General features: G+C 41.8%; 2 protein-coding genes and 1 long non-coding RNA gene across 3 annotated transcripts; 1 reads left to right on the forward strand and 2 right to left on the reverse strand.

Moving 5' to 3' along the window:
* Positions 1 to 174: 174 nt before the first annotated feature.
* LOC146693529 (T-box transcription factor TBX1-B) lies at positions 175 to 2,978 on the reverse strand. Its single transcript, XM_085479317.1, has 8 exons — positions 2,920 to 2,978; positions 2,650 to 2,824; positions 2,437 to 2,538; positions 2,084 to 2,255; positions 1,704 to 1,859; positions 1,490 to 1,557; positions 1,060 to 1,169; positions 175 to 724 (listed from the first exon to the last, which is right to left on the reverse strand). Exons 1-8 carry the CDS (start codon positions 2,951 to 2,953, stop codon positions 564 to 566), a joined length of 978 nt encoding a protein of 325 aa, XP_085335443.1. The 5' UTR covers positions 2,954 to 2,978; the 3' UTR covers positions 175 to 563.
* On the forward strand, positions 702 to 2,747 carry LOC146693530 (uncharacterized). Its single transcript, XR_014923969.1, has 5 exons — positions 702 to 755; positions 1,099 to 1,214; positions 2,102 to 2,169; positions 2,459 to 2,569; positions 2,685 to 2,747. It is a non-coding gene; the product is annotated as an uncharacterized LOC146693530 (long non-coding RNA).
* Positions 2,979 to 4,204: 1,226 nt separating the features above from the next.
* Positions 4,205 to 6,237, reverse strand: LOC146693531 (apolipoprotein A-I-like). The gene is made up of 4 exons (XM_085479319.1): positions 6,209 to 6,237; positions 5,616 to 5,667; positions 5,359 to 5,503; positions 4,205 to 5,183 (listed from the first exon to the last, which is right to left on the reverse strand). The coding sequence occupies exons 2-4, from the start codon at positions 5,656 to 5,658 to the stop codon at positions 4,583 to 4,585; spliced, it is 789 nt and encodes a 262-aa protein (XP_085335445.1). The 5' UTR covers positions 5,659 to 5,667; positions 6,209 to 6,237; the 3' UTR covers positions 4,205 to 4,582.
* Between the last annotated feature and the right edge of the window lie 6,692 nt (positions 6,238 to 12,929).

Raw genomic sequence — 12,929 nt, forward strand, 5'->3', positions numbered from 1 at the left:
TTCATATCGTCTTTTATTCTGAAGCCGCGGTATTGTAGGTCTCGCAGGTTGTTTGGAAACTGTCCCTAAGAAACATTGCATCCTGGGGAATGTAGTTTTCACCAGTACTCCCTTGCAAATCATCAGTTCCAATATCAGAAACACACCAAACATTCATACAAAACTTCAGGGTGCTGTTTTATTATCTCAGACAACAAACAGATGCATTACAAACGTTGCACACGATTTTATAAATATTGCTATGGAGACGAACTATAACTGCATAGATAACATAACACTATAACTGTATAACTGCGGCGTTAACACTAGACCCTACTATGTCCTTGAAGTGCTTGAATGGTATTATTCACAGTGTTTGTCATAATTCATGTAGACATTGGATTTTATGTTACACTTAATAATAATTACAATTAATGATTATAAGTATCCATTAGGCATTATTTTGTATAATAGTTACTAAAAATGACAATGAACACAGTGTGAAGTTATCACATAATATTATATAACAGGAGGGTCCTTTTTCATTTAAAACACTTCTTTTGAACCTTGACAGATTGGTGGTCTCATGATGACCCTGCACGGTCCCAGAAGGAGGGGAGATGGAGGCAGGAGGCAGGTGCTAAAAAACTGCTCCCACCTTTCCTCTCCGTGCCTCCCATGGAGTCTTTACTGTGATGAAACAGTTCACACTGCTCCATCATCAGCGGGTCCAGGCCCTCCTGCCCTGAAGATGGAGAAGAAAAATCTTTAGAAAGGTACTGAAGAACATTTAGACCAAATCTGCTGTCTAATAAATATAAATCATTTGCCAAAAGCTTATTTAAATAATGTGGTTGTTCTTATCCAGTTTTAAAACACTGCAGGACTGGTGGGCAAATAAAGCACCAAACAGGCTGCGTTTTTACAGTCTTTTCCTTAAATAATCCTTCTCCGTACAGTTTCATTAAGTAGGTTGAATTCAAACAGGTATCTACTAGTTAAAATTTCTTTATTCCATGAGCTAAAAAGACTTTAACCACATATAACACTGTTTTTTAAAAAAATGCAAAAGATACTGACTGGTTGAGGTCTTTGAGTCACAGTTTATTTGTTCTCCAGATTTGTCGATTTGAGATTCTGCTCTGCCCTCTGCTGGACACCACACTGCTAGAGGACTGGGATTACCCGCCCTACATACAAACACACACAAGAAACCATAGTGAGAAAGAGGAGAGGTAAGTGTTCACCTTAACCTCACACACAAATTAAATACATGGCAGGCAAAGGTGTTCATCCCGGACATGTATAACCTGTCATCTATGAACGTCAGTTCTTTGTATACAAAGGTCAGAGATTAGCTATCATCAAGACTTTCGCCTTATAACTATTTAACGGGTGATAAAAGTGATAAAGAAACAGTGTCATCATGTCGTGATTTCTTCTGGTCTATGGTCTAGGGACAGATATGTTTATTAAATTAGGTGAAGTGCAGGGAAAGTGTGACACTCACCAAGCCTGGGGGTCTGTAGTCCTGAAGCCCTTAGCAAATGGGTTGCTTGCAATTTTTAACTGAGTGATCTAAGAGGAGAGGTTAAAATAAATGGCATGAAAAGCAAAGAATCGCTTAATGCACACAAAAAAAATAATCAAAAATCAAACAGATAAAAACATTGTAATGTCATAATTTTTTTTTAGCTTGCATCTTGGTTCACTCAGTTCCGTACCCTGTGGTTTTGATAAGCAGTTACAGCCATGAAGCGTGTCTCAGGGAACGAGAAAGAGCAGAAGTTCTTGTATGCATTCAAGTGGCTGTTCGGCGTTGGATCTACATACACCACATGGAAGCGCGGTTGATAGCGATGCATGGAGTTCAGTATCATCTGGAAGTGGGGGGACATGAGAAAACACAAATAGCTTAGTACTTATTGTTGCACACTGCTATGATCTCTTTTTCTGGCCTTCAAAGTCTGCTCCATTGGAATCTTTTAGCGAAGCTTTGCATGATTCACAATTCAAAATAATCCTTACTACAGCTCCTCAGTTAATGTTCTGTGCGAAAAAGCCCGTTTAGCATCATAGCCCCTCATTTAAGACATTCACTAACATGTCCGTTGTCATCCAGCAGGTTGTTGGTGAGCTTTAGGCTGTCAAAGGACACAGTCTGCTTCATCCACTGGGCTCCACGGGCAGGTGAGTCTGGGTGGAAATGCATCCTGCTTGGGGCTGCGACATCTGCTCTTCCCGCCACTAACCAGGATGAGCTGTGGAATGCATATCTGACACACACACACACACACACACACACACACACACACACACACACACACACAAAAGTGTAAAATGTTCAAAGCAGGACTTACAGAGCATTGATGCTTGCAGAATTGTATTCGTGCAAATAACACAACTGTTAAACATCACAAATACACTAAACACAGTTATGCAGGTTGTGTTTCTGACCTGTATCTTTTGCTGTCGACAGGGATAAAATCCATGAGAAGAACATATTCGGCAGAGGGATCCATCCCAGAGATCCGTACCTGGAATGTCGGAAACATCCGCCTGCAAGTTAACAAACAGATTCTAGTGAGAGGTAGTGCAGGAAGACAAATAGGAAACATACAAGATATGATGTTTAGTAGGAGTATGCATAAATGTGAGGATTCTCATCACCTTCCCGCTTTGGTAACAATCATCTCTGTGCCCAGCTGGTCAAACTGCTGCCAAAGTGCCTGCATCTCCAGCTGAACTCTGACCCCACTGATCTGGGGGCACTTTGTGCTCGACAGTGACCCTTCGTCTGCGCAGCAGGGTAGAGACAGATCGCAGCTCTGAGACAGCTGAAGACCTGAGGAGAAGAGAGAATACAATTCTGTTCATATTTGTTGGAACAGATTCTGCCCATGAGCTTTGATGCGATAACTTGGAGTGCGAAACACTTACCATTCATAATTTCAACACCTCTTACTGATAACATAGATGGAGGTGCTATTTTGTTTTTTCCAGTCTTTTCATCCAGATCTAGTCAACACATTCACCCACAGTTTTGCAAAGCAACATGGGACTGAAAAGAACAATTTGTATTCCAGTTTTCAGGTGCTGCAGTAGATGTACATCCAGGTCTGTGGAGTGTCTGGTTGCAGTGAGAAACAAGCTGGTTTTATACACCATGAGGCTCTCACTGGGGACTTCCATGGTGGACTCATCCATTACAATATTCACGGTGCCATTGACACACACTAATCACAGATGCACTCACTTGCCGCCCTGAGAACAGTTAAGGCAAAAATGTGCGCGTGCACACACACATGTAGAACTCTCTGCTCTATTACCTATTGTTTCTTATGGCCTGGAGCAATAAGTGAAGCTCGTCCTAACCAACCTTTAGCACATTAATAACACCCTAATCGGTCCAGTGTTACAGGGTGCAGACAGATGAGGACATCATCGAGCTGCTTTTTATTATTCAGAGTATTTTCTGGGAGCAGATTTTCAACACCTTACTAATTAACGAACCGGTTACTCCTTAACACTGACCAAGGTATACATTTCTGAGGCTGGTTAGAAGCAAGACTCTGGCATGTTTAAACATCATCTCTTGTCAAGGATCCACTGATGAATGTTGTTGTTGTTTTTTTTAGATTTTGGAGAAAGTTCATCTCACAGTGTTGTTGTGCAAATCATCTTGGGTTGCATGATGACCAGACAACTACTGTTCATATAAGAACTCTATGCGTGTGTGTGTGTGTGTGTGTGTGTGTGTGTGTGTGTGTGTGTGTGTGTGTGTGTGTAGCTCAATGGGACAGTGTTGAAGGGATCCAGCCTGGAGGGTAGCAGCACACAGCAGAAAGAATGCTTTTCTCCAATAAAGCACAAGACATAAGTTGTCAATAGACCGGTCACTGTGTGATCAAGTCATTAATCACGGCTTTTGGTGTTCACAAACAGAAATGTCTCATGTGCTATCGTACACCATTCCTAAGTACAACTGATTGTATTAATATTCTTCTCTAGCAGACCTTTCTGATCAATGATGACCTCTTAAAATGCTGTGTGTGTCTGTGTGACATAACCTTAGGGGTTCACTGAGGTCTTAAACACTCTAATGAATCTGAATATGAGCATTGATAACCCTAAAAAAGGCGTAGATGTTCAATGCTACTGTTGGGGAATTCTAGGATGAGGAAAAGTTTTACATATCATATAGGAGAGAAAAATCATTTCAGAGTAGTATAAACAGTCAGATGTTTATTGAGCTGTAATTCATCAAGGCACACTTTTCGTCAGACAAGCGTCATTACACAGGAGTTTGAGCACGTGCAATAATTCACATATGATTGCTACACAAAAAGTTGGGCACAGAATGTGAAGAATAGAGCAATTATGTGCTGAGTATCTACACGTCTGTGTGTTTGGGAGCTTGTGCTTGATCATGTATGCATGAAGTAAGCTGGGGAAGAGAGAGTCCTGCCGTTTAATTCATCAGCAAGGCTAAATTTTAGGGAAGTGGTCTGTTTGTGAAGAAAGAAGGAATCGAGAGAAATTTGGAATGGATCTAGACATGATAGGAAAGGGAGGTTAGTTATAGGAACAGGGTAGGGAGGATTTAGCTCTGGAAGGTTTCGGAAACGATTGCAAAGATTTGCTGGAGCTTTGCCTTGATGTCTTCGGTCAGAGGATTAATCTTCTCCTTCAGGGCAGTAAGGTCTTCAGCTTTGACGTTTTGTGTACGGTCGTAGGCCTGCCTCAGCTGCTCCTTGTATTCTTCAACATAGGGAGCCAAGATTTTCCTTGCTTGTTCCACGTGTGTAGCAACCCTGGCACGAATACTCTCTACAATGGGTGTCAACGCAGCCTTGGTCTCTTCCACATTGGTGCGAATCTTCTCACGCATCTCAGTCATAACGGGCTCCAGCTTTGTCTTCAGTTCTTCCATTTCAGCATTGTGCTTGGCATGGTACTCTCTGACGATGGGCTCGAGCTGGCTGCGGTATTCCGCCATGTGTCTCTCAATGACTTCCCTCAGTTGAGCACGTTTGGGTTCCAGCTCGACTCTCAGGGCCTCAATATCAGTCACAATGCTGTTACGGAAGTCAGCAGTGGCTTCAGAGACTGTGGTAAAGACGCTGTCGGTCACAGGAGAAACGTAAGCCTGCAGAGTCTTGATCTGAGTGTGCAGGCCCTCCAGGCGCTGAGCCAGGGTGGTCCTGAGAGAGAACAGAGATAGGAAAGCAAAGCCATTTTAGTTAAGCTAAGTGTACACACCAAATGTCGACTGCAAAGTGTAAAAACTGACTAAGGCAGGAAGTTAAACGAACCCCTGGCAATGCATGGACCAATTACAAAAAAGTGCAGCTGATGGACAAGAATGAGAATCTTTACTTGAGCTCTTGGTATGGAGTGTCATCAAGCTGGTCCAGGGCTTTGATGGCACCGTCCTTCGCCTGAGTCAGGTAGACATCCACAGCGGACCGGATTTGGTCCAGCTGGGAAGGTGCATCAGCCTGCAGGGAGGCAGCCTGAGAGCCTTTGGCAAGCGAAGAGGGAAAAACTTTTAAAGGGTAAAGTGGACCTGCTAAAGTTCCACCTGCATTTTAAATGATTTCCCTCAGGTTGGAAAGGGTGCGTTCAGTACTCACCGACAGCCAGGAGAAGAGTGAGAGCTAGAGCCACAAATTTCATGGTGATGGTCTAGAGCAGAAAAGCAGTTAATGATTAGGAAAGGAACATCCAACTGAATAGTGGGAATTCATTAATCCAACAGAGCTTGAATCCTGTGCCTAAAGCAGACTCAGTAGTCTTAGAAGTAAGAATGTCTTAACAGCCCAGCACATTGCTGAATTAGCCTGAATGAGTTTGCACTAAATGTATAGCAAGCTATTAAAGGAACTTGTAATCTGAGTAGATTACAGAGGATGATTAAGGAGATCAGACCTAAGCTGCTACATAATCCTGTTTCAGCTTTTGCTATAAAACACGGTCATAGAATTAGCAGGAGACGCTCTTGGTGGAGAAGCACTGCTGCAAAATTACCTCAGGCTAAAGAGAACAATCCCAAAGTTATATCTAATAAAATAAAAAATACAAAAAGTCAGAATTAAGAATTTTACTTCCAGCAATTTCTTTTTTTCCCTTTGTTTATCAACTTAGTTCTAACAAAAAGTTCCCCTACACTTAGTCCTCTCCGGCTTCCAATTCTGTTCTGCGAGTACCGCAAAGTTGCTTCTCTTACCTGGTGGAGTTCTGGACGAGACTGAACAACTTCAGCGGGGGCAGACTTTTTATAGTCCCTTGGTGGGGGACGAGTCCATGTGGAGAAGGGGGAGGGTGGAGGTGTGAGGTCTGTGTGTCTCCGTGGAGGTGGACCTCAGCCCCCTGTTATCTCCATCAGCAGGAGGACTGGGGTGACAGTTCAATGGTCATCTAGTGGGAGGAGATCAGTCTGCACACACGCATCGACGCACACCATTAACACACAAATATACATTATCAGTATCATATGCGTATCGGTGAATCAGTCCTCCCCGTTTACCAGTTTTTTCTTTCTCTCTTTTAAAAAAAAAAAAAAAACTCCGTCTGCTTCTTCTGGGACATCTGTCAGCACCTTTTTCTGCTTCACGAGGACTTTTTCTCATTTGTCTTGTGACCAAATTGTTGCAGAAAAACATGAAAGGCTGACAAGAACAAAGTAAAAATGCCAGTTCAGTGTGAAGACTGAGCCAGGAAGATTGTGAAATTAGAAAGGAAGTGCGAATATTATTATGGGTGTAAAGGGTGACACGAGAGGAGAGCTTGATTGGGCTGGTGGGAAGGTGGGAGGGGGGTGAAAATGAGGACAAGGGTTGAAAATATTACCTGGGTAAACACATTTCCCAGCAGTCTCTTGTATTTTTCTACATTTTTCACATTCAGTTCACACCAGGTTCTGTAATGGGGAAAGCCACATCCTTCACAGTCCAACTCCTTTCTAAAAAAGCTGCCAGGGTAAACAGACACGAGTAAACAGAAGACAGTGACTTGATGCAATCAGCTCAGAAATGCAGTCATATTAAATCTAAAGTCATTAAATCACAGGCGGCAACTATACACACGCGTTCACGCACAAGCAATGCCACATAACATGCAACCTAAAAAAATGTAGACTCATTTTAGATAACAAATTCTCTCACTGGTGTGTTTGCGATGATGACTAATGAGGTCAAAGAGTGATGTTTGCTATGCTGTTGTTTGTTGTCCTATCCCCGGTGGACTTTGTCACTGTAGCTTCATGTGATTTTGGGAATAGGAATGAACATAGTGCAAAGATTTGTCTCTAAGTCTGTGCATGAATATGTCTACTGGGAGTACTTTCATATCTTTCGTTTTTATTTGAAAAGAAGTTGCTGTCAAAAGAGATGGGAGCATAATTTTTATATTTCAGTTGTATTTTAGTAGCCCCTCATCGCTCATGTGCTGAAATCTGAATATTGAGATGGTTTCTGTACCTGAGGAAAGTCATAGAGAGACATGTAGAGTGAATTTGAAGAATTTCATTCAAGCACTAGTGAACATCAATAATGCCCTTTTTATGGCCTTTACATCTTAAAAACCTCATAGTACCATATCATCCTAATAGAGCTCTCTGCTCTCAGACTGCAGGTTTACTTGGTCCTAGCATATTTAAAAGTAGAATGGGAGGCAGAGTCTTCAGCTTTCAGGCCTCTCTTCTGTGGAACCAGCTCCCAGTTTGCGTTCAGGAGACAGACACCATCTCTACTTTTAAGATTAGGCTTAAAACATTCATCTTTGATGAAGCATATACTTAGGGCTGGATCAGGTGACTCTGAATCCTCCCTTAGTTACATTATGATAAGCCTAGGCTGCTCGGGGCTTTCATGGATGTACTGAGCGTTTCTTCTTCACTCCCCTTTTCTTCGCTCTTTATGTGTTTATACATGACTACTGCATTCATTCATAGTGATTCATTTCAATTTTAATCTCTGGCTCAGTGTGTGTTTTGTCCTATTTTCCTCCCCTAATCCCCAACCAGCAGATGGCTGCACCTTCCTGAGCCTCGTCCTGCTTGAGGTTTCTTCCTGTTAAAAGGGAGTTTTTCCCTCCCACTGTCACCAAGTGTTTGCTCATGAGGCATACGACACACCAATAGGTCACTATTGCTGTGATGTGGCACTATATATAAAAAAGGAATACAATTTAACTGAATTATACTCTGGGCCATATCTGCAGATTTAAAACTTGTGTATTGCTGGGTTGTTAGGTGCAGTGTTGCACAATAAAAGTTCCAGAAGCCTATGTAATCAGTGAACGTTTCTTTGAATGCAATCTCTGTGTGATTGCAACATAAGAGCAAGCAACATGTTGCAGGATACTACCCAAAGAATTTACCTAATGGAAGAGTATTATAAAGTCTGCAAAATGAAGACAGTAGAAGGCTTTGACTCTAGACTTTCATGTCAGAATCATTCCTTGTTTCATAAAGTCTTAAAAAATATTAAGGATTTAAAATGATTTTTAAAAACTGGAAACATCGACTTTTCCTCCACAGCTCTGCACACACGTAGAGGTAGAAATATAGAGGATTCAAGTAATCAAATGTTGACTTGATATGTACAGTAGTAGAAAAAAGTGTTTGCACATGGCCTGATGTGAAGCTCAGTGTAGTTTGTGACATTGTGTTTGAGTTTTCTGCCTGAACAAAATTCCAGATTAGTTTTGGTGTATTTTCACAATTAGCAGCAGTTCTATTCATTTAAAAGTCTAAATGTTTTTTCTCCCCACTTTCATTTGTCTTTGCTGTTCATTCTTTGACACCTTGGTGTCTTTTTTCTACCCCCGTGTCTTGAAGTATGCAAGGAGTCAAGCTGAGCCTGGTGACTCGGTGAGGAGTCACCCACGTCTACCACGTTCACAGCTTCTTCTTTTTTAATCACCACCTGCCATTTGTCTGACACCAATTAACAAATGCCAGCAGTCAAGGTGAAACACAAATCACTGGTAAACATCTTGATGGAAGCCTGGAATGCATTAATTATAAAAACACTGCACCAGTGCCAGATTACATCGGTAAGTTGTTTTCCATTTATAAAGCCAAGTATTTTATGCCACTGCAATGTCACAAATTACTGCTTTACTCAGGCTATAGAATAGAATAGAATAGAATAGAATAGAATAGCCCTTTATTGTCATTGCATATATCCTACATATTTGGAATATATGCAATCTGGCGATGCTGCCTTGAGCTCTGAAGCTGTGAGATGGACTTTCAATGACTTTCTGACAAAAAAAGTCCTCAGTGAAAATAATCGTTTGGTGCAGGCTCCCACTTGATACACCAGCCACATTAAAAGGCAGAACTGGTTGCCACGTTAGGTCACTGGGTTGATTTGGTGACCATATGCTGTCAGACTAATGAAAATGTTTGGGTTCAAACCTGCCCTTTTACTCTTTTTCTTCCCCTCCTCCTGGCTTTCCTGTCTTATCTCTATGCCCTTAATTATTTTAACGCCTGCTAAATTTTAAGTTTGCTCATTTACAATGAAGTGAACAAACTTTTTTTTTTAGTAAGTTTTATTGTAATGTTTGTTAGTGATCTGGCTGTTGGAACCACAGTCACCAAGAATACCATTTTTAATACACTACGCTGTGATGAACTGAAATCTTACAGCACCCACATTGTTTACCCCACTCAAGAAAACACATGTAGATGTCTGTCTTAAGTTTGCCAGTGAACATCTAAATGATTCAGAGAAGGCCTTGGAGAAAGTGCTGTGGTCAGATGAAACCTAGATCAAGTTGTGTGGCATCACTTCTGTGTTTGGAGGGAGAGAAATGCTGAGTATGATGCAGAGAACACCATTCTCTGCATCATTCCCACAGTCAAGCACGGCAGTGGAAACATTATGTGTTTTTCTGCTAAGAGTGTAGGATGACTTTACCTCACTGGGGGGTCATTGACCATTAAAATCTTAGATGACTTTAATCAGCCAGAACACTGAAGATGGGTAATGGATGACCGAAACGTACCACCAAGACAACAAAGGAGTGACTAAAGAAGAAGCATATTAAAGTCACGGAGTGGCTTAGCCAGTCTCTAGACTTCAGTCCTATAGAAAATCTATGGTGGGAGCTGAAGTTTTGAATTACTAAGCAGCAGCTAAGAAACATAAAGGATTTAGAGAGTTTCTGTAAAGAGAAATGGACCAAAATCTGTCTTGAGACGTGTGCAAGGGTTTTTCTGCCAATTACTGAGCCATGCTTTACGTGGAGATCAATTACTTATTTAATTTCAGAGGCATATACATGTATAACTTTTTACGTAAAGTGTTCTTTCTAGATTTTTGGCTGATATTCTGTCTCTCGCAATTAAAATAATTCTACCATAAAAACTGGATAAATATAGTACTTGGACTGTCTTGTCACTTTGCAGTGATCTTGTGGGCTTTTGCCCTGAACCATAAGATTAGAATGTTCTGGATATCAGCTGCTCAGAGCTGCTGAGCAGGAATCTCATCAGAGGAATGACTCTTATCTGGAAGAATAACCTTTGAGACTGCTTGCGTCGCACGACGTTGATTCAGCATCTACACCGAGCAGTCCGTCTACATTACTGCTGTCATAACTGATATCAATAGGACCTCAGGACTACTCGCTGGTGACTCAGCTGCTGAGGTTGCAGATTGTGTAGCAACACTGAACTCTTCTGATGGAGTAAGAATAATGTTAAAACCAAGCTCAAATGAGCTCATTATAGCTTATTAAAAGCACTGTCAGACAATATACATGCTTAATAAACATAATTTGAACATTCATTATCTGCATATGAGTTCCAAAACAAGCTGATTTTCAATCCTCTGCTGAGATTTCCACGAACGAGGCATATATAAGTGAACTCTTATGCAAACAGAAAGTTCTGATATTATGCTCCTGTCTTTGTCGTCATCATCATTTTGACAAGCGTTTGAGGGGATATAGTAGGTGAGTTATTCTGATTTCCCTATGAGACGTAGATATTTGGGGCAAAAAAAAGAAGAAGTTAGTTTTCAAGTCAGTTTTAATGTATGCCTCATTTCTTCAGAGGACGTTGATAAATATTTCATCATTCAAACCCACCGTCTGATCAGGCACTGGCTGAGGTTCAAAGGTCACGTCACTGTTCCAGCTGCCTCCATGATGGAGCACTGCTCTCTGATCAGCAGGGGAGGTTATCTCAGCTGTAAGCAACAGTGCGGCGCACTCACTGGCTTTGTCAAACACATACACGCCGCTTCAGGTCGGCCATACGCACGTCTGTTTAATTGTCCGTAGGTAGTTTTGCAATGTCACAGCTGCTGAGGCCCCTTTGGTTTTAATACAGATATTTGGCCCAGAGCCCTGCATGGAGAGTGTCACTGTAGGTTGCATCGCCCTGTGGGCTGTACAGCTTGACAGGGCGATGCTGTACAGCAGAAAATCTGCCGTGAACTCGAATAACCTGAGAAGTGCAGCCATGGTGATATACAGTTGAGAACTCTGATTCAACTGTAAGTCTCTACACACACAGACTCTTTCGCTTGACAAATGCTCATGTAATCAGAGAATAACGAGGACACACCAGGGCATCTCCCATGCCAGCCGTTCTGATAGGGAACATTATCTCCCCTGTTTATGAGGCGCTGCAGTTATTTGCTGCTCATAGATAATTAGTACACAATTAGGACCTTTCAGCAGAAAAGGAACACGTGGCTCTTTAAATTCATGGAAAAGTGAAAGCAAAGAGTTTGGTGATGATCTGGACGTCTCGACTTTTACTGGCTCCGCTTACCTGGTGTACATGCACTCGACTGTCATTGCTTTTTTATTTTTCATTTTTCAATACCTACATGGCATCGCAGCCTCACATAAGAAGTGCACATGTGCGTGGGTGTTGAGGTGATCATCGAAGTTTCAAGGCCAGTTTGTGGTCCTCTAGCTGCCATTGCCCAAGATATGGAGGTTATTCACCCTGACGCTAGAACCAAACCACCCACACCAAAGACAAAGCAAACAAACGCTGGGGAAGAAAAGCCATTTCCCCTGAACCCGGGCATTTTTTCTCAATACTCTGGGAGTTTGTTGCGTAATATGTATTGCTGAACACATGTCATTAGAGAGGTGACCGTGTTTTTCTTACTAATGCGATGGGTGGCTTAAGAGCAGGATGACTGAAGCCATAAACTCAAAAGAGCGAAGAAGAATAGGGAGTATTTGGAAACTTGAGAGATAATTGGCACTGTGTTGAGCCAAAGATTTAGAATAATTTAGTCCTTTCAGTGTATTAATACAGCTGCTGTTTATCAGAAAGGGGTCTGGACATTGCTGTGTGCTCTCCCTCCTCTGCCCTCTTGTGGTTAAGACTCTAGGTTATTACGCTAGGATATTTCTGAAGCTTACAATCCTATAATCCTCTGTGCAAATGTTACTTGGTAACAGTGTAAAAAATAAATAAATACTGCGGGAGCTACTTTATTGTAAACAGCAGTCAACAAAGGGCTGAATGGGATAGGTGTCAAGCATCTGATATCACATCCTGGCTCTGGATCTGTAAAAAAGCTTCATTTGGCAACGCCTCTTTGATGGAGTGAGAAGCTCAGAGGACAAAAAGTGCCATTTGACACAGCCACAGGATCCTCACACTTAACTCCCCCTACAATAACGCCTGCAAGCCACATGCCTTGCCCTGCTGTAAAAATAAACTGGCTCCCATTAAAGCAGTTTTAGCACATGTTTGACAATGAGCAGCTCTTTGAATCAGTTGTCACAATGACGTGCTAAAAGGTCGGGAGTTTCTTTCTTGCCACCTGATTTCTTTTTTGGGGGGATTGTCTTTGTTTTGTGACATTAATGTTAACGAACGTCATTCATTAGCAGGGGGAGAGTAGTTTTGTTATTTCCATGTGATTTCCAAAACAGAGAAAGGGTTTCACATCCAGTGTGTG

This window comes from Copadichromis virginalis, linkage group LG14 (assembly GCF_057382275.1).
Source record: "Copadichromis virginalis isolate Kocher_CV1m ecotype Utaka linkage group LG14, C_Virginalis_male_GT1.1, whole genome shotgun sequence".
NCBI classification, from domain to species: Eukaryota; Metazoa; Chordata; class Actinopteri; order Cichliformes; family Cichlidae; genus Copadichromis; species Copadichromis virginalis.

Coding starts and splice junctions, on each gene's coding strand:
- LOC146693529 (XM_085479317.1), bottom strand. CDS start 2,953: ATGTTATCAGTAAGAGGTGTTGAAATTATGAATG. Junction 1,860..2,083: donor TGCTGGATGACAACGGACAT/GTTAGTGAATGT, acceptor CCCCACTTCCAG/ATGATACTGAACTCCATGCA. Junction 1,558..1,703: donor CTGCTTATCAAAACCACAGG/GTACGGAACTGA, acceptor CTCTCCTCTTAG/ATCACTCAGTTAAAAATTGC.
- LOC146693531 (XM_085479319.1), bottom strand. CDS start 5,658: ATGAAATTTGTGGCTCTAGCTCTCACTCTTCTCCTGGCTGTCG. Junction 5,504..5,615: donor CACTCTTCTCCTGGCTGTCG/GTGAGTACTGAA, acceptor CGCTTGCCAAAG/GCTCTCAGGCTGCCTCCCTG. Junction 5,184..5,358: donor ACTCCATACCAAGAGCTCAA/GTAAAGATTCTC, acceptor GTTCTCTCTCAG/GACCACCCTGGCTCAGCGCC.